This window comes from Lingula anatina, chromosome 1 (assembly GCF_051362555.1).
Source record: "Lingula anatina isolate TDL-2025a chromosome 1, LinAna3.0, whole genome shotgun sequence".
Classification (NCBI taxonomy): domain Eukaryota; kingdom Metazoa; phylum Brachiopoda; class Lingulata; order Lingulida; family Lingulidae; genus Lingula; species Lingula anatina.
In genome coordinates this window covers 43986721-43996097 of record NC_141767.1, presented here as the reverse complement: position 1 = coordinate 43996097, position 9377 = coordinate 43986721, and the positions used below count along the sequence as shown (strand labels likewise).

General features: G+C 36.6%; 1 protein-coding gene and 3 non-coding genes across 4 annotated transcripts; all 4 read right to left on the bottom strand.

Moving 5' to 3' along the window:
• Positions 1 to 1105: 1105 nt before the first annotated feature.
• LOC106158084 (large ribosomal subunit protein uL4) lies at positions 1106 to 5895 on the bottom strand. The gene is made up of 8 exons (XM_013533943.2): positions 5709 to 5895; positions 5313 to 5481; positions 3345 to 3590; positions 2941 to 3065; positions 2532 to 2661; positions 1966 to 2206; positions 1506 to 1665; positions 1106 to 1327 (listed from the first exon to the last, which is right to left on the bottom strand). The coding sequence occupies exons 1-8, from the start codon at positions 5709 to 5711 to the stop codon at positions 1253 to 1255; spliced, it is 1149 nt and encodes a 382-aa protein (XP_013389397.1). The 5' UTR covers positions 5712 to 5895; the 3' UTR covers positions 1106 to 1252.
• LOC112041873 (small nucleolar RNA SNORD18) lies at positions 2286 to 2359 on the bottom strand. The gene has a single exon (XR_002886375.2). It is a non-coding gene; the product is annotated as a small nucleolar RNA SNORD18 (small nucleolar RNA).
• On the bottom strand, positions 3166 to 3237 carry LOC112041872 (small nucleolar RNA SNORD18). The gene has a single exon (XR_002886373.2). It is a non-coding gene; the product is annotated as a small nucleolar RNA SNORD18 (small nucleolar RNA).
• Positions 3699 to 3768, bottom strand: LOC112041871 (small nucleolar RNA SNORD18). Its single transcript, XR_002886372.2, has one exon. It is a non-coding gene; the product is annotated as a small nucleolar RNA SNORD18 (small nucleolar RNA).
• Positions 5896 to 9377: the final 3482 nt, after the last annotated feature.

The following is a 9377-nucleotide window of genomic DNA, read 5'->3' as shown; positions in this document are numbered from 1 at the left end:
ATTTACATGATCTTACAAAGATGCTAATATTCCCCAACTCCATGGATCACGCTGTCATCATGGCAAGCACACGCCATGTCCAAACAAGTGCCATGCATCTCTTCCAACACAAACAAATCACTTTTCACCTTGGCACCAGAGAGGAAAAAAGATATGAAAACTGGTATTTCAAGTTCCAATGAATGGCTAGCAGGCGATTTTCGCGGGCCATTACCAAACCTAGACAAATCACCTTCCCTTCGCTAGCAACCTGACACGTTGTGTAGACCCCCCCATTTTTCATCAACGAGTCAGCTGTGATCAAGCCTTCGATAACGGATCATAACATTAATTTCCCTTAGGTTCAAACACACAAAATGGGTAATCTTTTTTATAACCTGTCACATACTACTCCTGAGAATAAAGCAAGTGGATTTCATTTCTTTTCTCCAAATGTGCTATACCGAGTTATTATTAGGCTGAACTCCCCAAGCTAAAAGAAGGTTGTGTAGGTACATGTAGGTAGGTAGGTAGGTAGGTAGGTAATCCTGGCATTTTCCTATTTACACACCATACATTCCACTGCGTTTGGAGTTACTACAGTGGCGGATTTAGAGAGGGGTCAGGGGGCCTTGACCCCCCTCGATTTCTGAAAAAAAAATCTCACACCAATGGTCTCCGCTTGAAATTATAATTTTGAATAGCTGAATCATAATCCTAGACCGTACCAAATGGCACCGTTTGCCCTTTAAAATATCATTCTTTTCGTAGTCCTTTAGCGGCCCACGAACCCCACGCCAAGGGGGGGTTCGGCTTCGCATCACCTGACCCCCCCTCAAATAATCCTGGCTTTGTTCCAAATGCTTCTACAGAGTAATGTCCCCCTCCCAACTTGAATGTATCACTAAATACATAAAGAAAGCATTACATTTAATTAGTAACCAGGTTGGACGTTCCCTGAACACTTAGACCTGTCATGTACCTACTCCACACACGCATCATTTTGAGCGTATCTTTCATATTTACGTGACAAAAGGTCCGATTCCAAAGACCAACAACCCACTCGGCTAACCCCCTTGATATATCTACTAACTCTTTCACTGAATACTGACAAATACACAGCCGATTCTTTCTTCATTTTTTTTATTCTTGTTGAATCACATTTCAAATATTGAAACACCATTGCTCAATTTATCTGAGTTTTCTTTTTCCTTTTTCAACATTTAGTAAAGTTTCTTTTTATGAATTGAGCTGTTTCTTCTTCAAGGAGAATTTACTTTTTCCCCTTTCCCTTCCCCTTAGCTGGGGCCTTTCCTTTGGGCTTTGCCTCAGTCGTCTCTGGGGCAATCTGAAAATCAAGAAGTACAAGATCCATTATACATTATGTAGTTACATGCAATCCCATTAACTTTTGGAAAAACTATTGTTCGTGTTCTGGAGTAAAATTTATTGTGCAAGATAATCAAAACAAAAAAATATCGAACGATCATAATTAAAGATTTAATTTTCAGGTGCCTGAGACTTACCCCTCTCTTCTTGTTGATTGCAGCCTGTTTGGCTTTTTTACGCTGCTCCTCTGTGAGGAGAGCATTTCTCTTCATGACTGCAGCATAAGGGTTGAGCTTCTGCATAACTCTGATGTTCTTCAATGGGTTCTTTTTCAGAACTCTACGTTTATTGTTTCTCCTGCAAAACATTATTAGCAAGAATTATAAATACCTCATGAAACCACCTCAAATATTGTAATAATCTCTAGTGTCAAAATAACTATATAGATGAAAACATGCCTTACTTTTACTCCGCAGAGTTTGAGCATTCACTAGTTTGAATTAAGGCTAACGTAGAGCTTTAACGCTACTAAAACACCAGTTAAGTCACTTTCATTTTTAACACCACAGCCTCATTTTGTACTTTTGCAACTTTGTGACGACCCCTAAAACCAATGGTCGTGTCACTCTGTGAATAGTAAAATAACAATATGCTCACTGTGGTGGTCTGACAACCCTCTGTATTTCATCACTCTTGAGAAGCCTGGACAGGTCACTGTTGGTCATCTTGGGCATGGGCAAGTTGTAATTGCTCTTCTCCTTGGATGCCTTACGCCAGGTGCCATACAAAGCATCAAGCTTGCGGAAAGCAGATTCAGTCCAAATACAGAAACGTCCCACATGCCCACCAGGTGCTATTTTTAGGAGGTTCAGTCTTGACACATTGATAAGTGTGATGCCTGCAAAGAGAGGAATAATAAAATTGTGGCTGTTTCCTGTCTATTGGGCTGGGATGTAAAGCACAGTGTACATGTCACAAAGATCAGCTCTTCAGTTGGTATCATCAGCTGTTATCAAAAACACGGACCTGAAGATTAATCTCATCATATCTTTGAAGAATTACCATAGGACTGATATGTTTTTCAAAACCGTCAGGCAACTCCTGCCAATAGTAGTTACAGCACTGAATAACTTGCACTGGATCCAAAATGAACTATCCCTTGAATATCATTGTCAAAGTTTAAAAAAATAAAATGTTAAGAATATTTTTCAAAATTATTTTACCTGGTATATTTCTAAAAGCCCTGGTTATTCCATTATCTTGATTGTAAATTACCAAAGGACCTCTTCTTTGTATGCGCCGACGATTACGCATTTTACCTTTTCCAGCTCTAAAACGTTTGGAATTGTAAACCTGAAAATAATTACTATATGTTTAAAATGTAGTATTACACAACCAATCTCTTACTCTTTGTCCAATTCCTAAAATATTTCACCACAACATACAGAGCTGCAATCTGAGCATATATGGATCTTTCTAATAAGGACTAGATTTTATTTAAAACAAACATGCTGTAAAATATCATGGGGGGAATAAGTCTGTTGACATTTTAATACTGGAAAAGAATTTGGACATCTCAAACTTAATTATTGGACTAACAAAAACACAATATCATATCATGTAGTAAATCACCTTTTGAATATCAGCCCAAGCTTTCAATTTTTTCAAAAGTCCCACAGCTTCCTTTGTCTTTTTGTATTCCTGGACTTTATCTGAGACAACTAGAGGTACCTCTGGGATCTCTTCAATGCGATGACCTGGAAAAGTCACACTTTTCTTTTAAGAGTGGTATTTTGTCAAAACTTATTTAGTAAAACTTTTAGCACTTGTGAATATAGAAAACAAGAAGTTAGTGCAAAGATCAGATCTTCAGTAGTATCACTGGCTGTCAAAAACACGGACCATGAAGATAAAAGCTCATCACATCTATGCAGATTTTTAAATCTGAAATTTAACAATATATGACTATATTTAAACATTTCATTTTAGACATGATTAAGCAATATCTTTGAAGGAAATTACATGCAATTACATACCTTTAGACATCACCAGGGCAGGGATACCAGTGGCAGCTACAGCAGAGCAAATGGCATAACGTTTCTGGTTCACATTGACTCTGCGATGCCAACGCCTCCATGTCTTGGTTGGAGCAAACATGCGTCCTCCACGACACATGTTGCCAAAAGCACCTTGACCAGAACGATGGGTGCCACCTCCACGGACACGGGGAATACGTGCTACTGCACGACCAGTGCCCCATGACTCTGCAGATGTCTGGTGACCTGAAATATTTACAAATTATAAATTATCTGATATCTTTAGCTGAACTTGTCTAGCATATTTTTCTTCCATAAGGCATGTTTCAATATTATTTATCATAACAATAAGCAAAGATCAGATCTTCAATTATTATCACTTTCATCAAAAACACGGACCTGAAGATGCATCTCATCATTTCTTTGCAATAACAGTAAGCCTATTTGAAAAGAAACTGAACACATTATAGATGAAAAATGACAGAGTAACATTGATTGTTGTCACTGATAAGCAGGGCTCGACATTAGCGCCTGTCCGCCTGTCCGGGACAGGTAAAAATTCAGTTCGGACAGGTGAAGTTGCAGGGTTGGCTGTCCGACGGACAGGTCATGCTTTATGAGAAATTTGGAGCAAAAATCTTTTTAAAATCATTTTTTGTTGCATACTAACGTCTTTTTGCCTCTTCCTAGACGACATTGAAAAAGAGTGACCTACTTTTGGCACAAAACACATGCAGTCGCAAAACGAAGTCTGAGCAAACTTACCGCCAAATTATGAAAGTGAACACCCTCCAGAACTTCAGCAGACAAAATTTATTCACATATCAGGTTCACTACTGAACATTTATTTAGTTAAAATCTACGTGCTCTAGTAATAAAGACACTTCCATAAACAGAATCTACACAAGTACTGTGCTAGAGCCAGATTGGACTGGATGAACTGGCTATATCTAGTTCGTTGTCAAGGCAACAAACTGCCTGTCAATCAAACACGTTGTATGCTATCTGCTCACTATAGACAGTGATATCTTTGGGGCTGAAGATCTTGTTGAAATGTTGTTTATTTGCCAAAATATAACCTGAAATTTTGTATGATGTTTTTTTTTTTAATGACTCTAGCATCACCTCTGTTATTTACAGTTTAAAATTTAGTGCTGGAATATGATAAATTAACATTGCTCTCATATACCAGTGTGATATTGATGTAAGGAAGAAATAAGTAATAACAAATATGAGAATTTTAATAAAAAGAAGGGGAACTTTTTTATACTGATTTTATTTAGTTCATATATGTTTAAAAAATCAAACACGTGATAACCCCTTAAAAAGTTAAATTGTTAACATAAATATAAGTAAAGTATTATAAAATTTCTTTAATTTTCATTGAAATTTATTCAAATATTATAAATTTTGAATATTTTAATAAAATTAATTTAACAGTACTGTACCCCCTCCCCACTTCCCACTCAGGGGTTTTTTTTTAGCTTTGGTTAAACTTCATGTGAATCTGTTATCAAATTGCAGACTTACAATTAGTAGACCCTGTACCCCAAATCCTAGGAGAAGCCCTGATGTGAATTATCAGACTTAAATGCAAGATTAAATCTTCAGGAGTTCACAAGTATGAAAAAACAAATTTTAATCTGAACATAGATTCATTTTAAGGTGCATTTTCGGGGCTCATATGATTGAATGTTTTGGTAATATATACATTAATTTAAATGTATGACCACACATATAAATTGACAAAGTTCAAACGTATGAATAGAAAAAAATTATTGGTTTTGTGGACAGGTTGGATTGAAAATTGGACAGGTCAAATTTATGAGCACCTGTCCGAAGGACAGGTGCTCATAAAAGTTAGTGTCTAGCCCTGATAAGATTCCAAGTATTCATCTCACCCTTATAGTAACTACATGTCAACTGGTTGATTTTTTATCAGAAATTAAAGAAACCAAATGTTCTTACCTGCATACTCATTGACAGAGTACGCTTGGCGTGCATTCTTCCTTATCTCTGCATGAACAAAGTTGACGATGTCGGGTCTGATGGGGGCCCTGAACACCGCAGGAAGAGTGATGTTTGATTCACTTGGTTCAGCTTTCTCGCTGTAAACCGTTATCAATGGCCTTGCCGCCTGTAAAACAATAGATGTCATGGTTCGTTGTTGAATGAAAATTGCCTGTTGCAATGTACTCCCAATTTCCCTTCCCTCCATCAATACGGTTACTTATGCTGGTCAACGCTTTAAACAATCACATTTATGTATTCGATTTGGGCACATCACTTACTTTAAAACAGACTACATAATATTTAGATTCATGGGAACTATCTAACTGTCAGATGAACAAGTCATTTTCTCACCATATTTAGTGATTTTCCGGCCCCTTTTCACACACGTGTGATAACAAGATGGCCGTCTGGAAAGAGAAAGAAAGTAGGGCTTACACAAATTAATGCGCGTTTATCAAAGAGAGAAACTTTGAGTTTTTACAAAAAAAAAAATGGTGATAACTACTTTCAGCTCTTTTGCCAACATATCAGTCTTCAAAATATCGCATGTAACACTGTCCAAAATATGTCATTTAAAGAGCCCTAGATTATCATCGGATGGAAATTGGCAAGTGTAAGTACTCTGCCGCTCTTCAGCAATGGAGGAAAAATCACAGTATCATGTGAAGCACACCTATAACAATTTTTTTTATTAAAAGTACAGCCAACACATCAGGTACAGCCCTGTATAAACAGCAAGCGGTGGTTAGAACACGAAAAGATGGTCACTGGGAGTCAATATTCACAATAAGAAATTTGTCATGTTTATTTACAGCGGAACTGTATTGTTATAATTTTTTCTTACACTGATGTTAGGTTACCCTTACTGTAAAGGCTTAACCATTAGGCCTATATGGGCCTTGGATTTAGGTTATAGGAAAAATAACCCAAAATTATTTTCCAAATTACATGGTTCAAACGATTAAAAAATTCAGTCCTTGTTAAAAATTTCATTGTAAAATTAGAGTACATGAATAACTGGAGTTTTTATATTTTTATTTATAATTATTTTTTTATCATATAGGCCTAGCAGTCAAGAAATTGGCATAGCCCTGATATTAAATGCTGTGGTGATTTTATAACGCAAAATCTTTATTACCTTAAGTCTAACCATTGTTTAGACAAAACTATCAAACTGTCAGAGTGGTCCTGTCTACATAATCATTTTCTCATCAATCTTGCCATAGTGAATATATGAAATTCGAATCGCATCATATCGTATGACGTTTAAGATAAACACTTATCTATGGGACATTCACATTATATTATTTATTGAGAAGTTCCATGTACTGTTACTCGTTAAGAGTCCTTTATTGAGTTCATTCGCAATATCTCCTTCATTTGTTGCCTTAACGATATTACATAGGCCTGTTTAAACAATTCATCTGTTCATCAAATGTGTCTCCTTTAGGGTTCAAATATAACACGTAACAGACGATCTTTGTTGATTTATTGAATAGATCACTAAAATGCACTCGACTCACTGTCGATTCCTGCTCTTGTTGCGTACTGCGAGATGATTGTTGATTGAATTATCGCTTGTGCATCGATTCCGTGCCGCATAACAGGTTTCTCGTTCTCTAGTGGAAAAAAGGATGAAAACCCATTTAAGCTCTAGCAATTTTGACTCGATTTTGCGTATCTAGTGGAAATCCGCTAAGCGAAATTGCGAGAGTTAAACCCTGTCGGAAATACAATGTAGTTTTGACTTTTGTATAGGCCTATCTAAAGTCACCGAGGGACCCGGGGGTTGGGGTAGGGACTGCCGCTTCAGCTATCATTATTGACAACTCAGACGGCGTGAAGTCATCCCTGTTGTGCTATTTTTAGAGCTACAATGAAAATATGATCGTTCTAGGTTAATATATGGAGACAGATCAAAGACCTGACTTTTATGCTAAACAAACCTTATTTCCCTACGGATTTCCATGATGTCATATATTGTTTCACATTCATGAACTTCAAAGACGTACCCTGAAATTCAGTGAACTTTGATTGTAATTGCCCATTGCAAACTCTTCATAATACAGTATGTGTGCGCTGAACAGGGTAAAGATAGGAAGACGTGTATAGAATTTTGGGGTTTCTTTCTTTGATCAAAACACACGGCGCCGCTCACAAGAAGCAGTGCAAGTTTTCAATGTAAGAAATATTTTCACCTTGGCATGAATCATTCGAGGTCTATCATATAAGTGGAAATATACCGCTGTGGATTGATCCGTTGTGCTGTCATTGGTTTTATTTTCCTGATCTCAAGGGAACAGCTTATGACGTTATCAATGTTAGCACATCCCAGAACACTAGGGGATCAATTCCAAGTTACTCTTGTTTTGCAACAGAAAAAGTTATATGTTTTTCAAAGCAGCAATAACGACAAACTGTTTGGTAACAAGGGCAAAGTCTACTAGGCAAAGTCTAGGCTTGAAAATGTACTGGTCAAATATACGAGTCAACCAAACAAACGGAAAATAAACTGCGGCGGAGATGTAGACTTATTTGTTTCGATTAAAACCAACTGTTTCAACTGAAATATAGCCGAAATAAGCTATAAAAAGTAGCTTTTATCCGTATTTACAATTGGCTCAGTCATGCCTCTATTTATACAAACCCTTCACCAGAACGAACTTCATTAAAATAGACTCTATATTACATGTCTATTTACAAGTATATTACATGTCGTGTATATTTTGAACATATACCAGTTGGAAGAAGTTGCTAGCATTTTATTTGCAGCTGAACAGCTGTTGCATTATTTTGAACATCTGAACGCCGTGTCCTTGGCATTGGCACGCAGTCATATCTACAATTCAGATGAGCTGCGCGCATGAGAGCCACTGAATGATATACTGGCAAAGTGAAGCTCTTACAAGAAGGGTGACGTCACAAAATGGGACTGTTTTAGAGTCTTAGTTCTAGGTTACATGGCATCCCCTTTTTTCAGATACTGTAGACATCATTGTTTACTCGTTTTATCATCCACATGGCATCAACTTTATGATACAGATTTTGTAGAAGTTAAATTATTTCCAAATCGGATTCAATTTAATCAACTGCGTTTAGATGTAAAAAAATCAATGGGCACATGTATTGTAGGATGATTTTCAAAAATGATAAAATCACACAGAAATACTGAGAGGTCGTTTTCAATGTGCTGCACCGAGGAAGCGAGCGTTCATCTCCAGGGGGTGAAATCAAATACTCAAACAAATAATTGACAACAAAAATTAAACAAGGCCTAGCTTTCTGTTAAGAGTTTAAAATTATATAACAAATTCAACATTTTCTATTTTTCAAATGAATATGGCGACACCTACAACGTCTCAAAACAGCGAGAGACAGGGCATTGATTTTACTAAACAAAAGTATTAGTTGATCTAAAAGCGTTTGGGTTAAGTGTTTTGAAGTAATGGAAAATATGCAATTGGGAAACGACACAAATAGTAAGGCTATCTTAAATAATTTAAAAATTGTTATGTTAATGTAGGATAACAATTCGCCCCTTTGCCTTTAAAAGCTACCCTGGACGTTAGATTCTCGCAGACGATCTTGTCTATTTCTCATCTGCCGCCAGGAATTGTAGTCTCTGACCGCGAGCCTCATTTTTTCATGTTTTTCACGTTAATCAAGATTGGATATGTATTTTATCATATTTTTCCAACTGTGATGATATTGCTACATATCCCTATATTCTGTTTATCGCCCTAACAACCAGAATAGATTTACTGATAAAAGTGGATGACAGCTGCAGAAATATTGAAACAAATACATGTACCTTATATTTCTCGTACAATTCATGATGAAAAGAATATTATTCATGTTTCACAACTGCAGTAGGCTAATGTATAGTAACATATGTTAATATCTTCTAACGCTGCGAATTCACCGTGAACAATAAAAAGGAAGAACTGAATTTGCAATTCTGACTTTGTATGTAATCTTTTTTTTTTTTTTTTTCAGTTATTTTGGATGAGTTTTGCCACC

What these genes read in the sequence shown, in the direction of transcription:
- LOC106158084 (XM_013533943.2), bottom strand. An exon ending in CTCTGTCAATGAGTATGCAG is followed by an intron (nt 3,591 to 5,312) that starts GTAAGAACATTT and finishes TAAATATTTCAG; the next exon opens with GTCACCAGACATCTGCAGAG. An exon ending in AGGGTTGTCAGACCACCACA is followed by an intron (nt 1,666 to 1,965) that starts GTGAGCATATTG and finishes AATGTTTTGCAG; the next exon opens with GAGAAACAATAAACGTAGAG.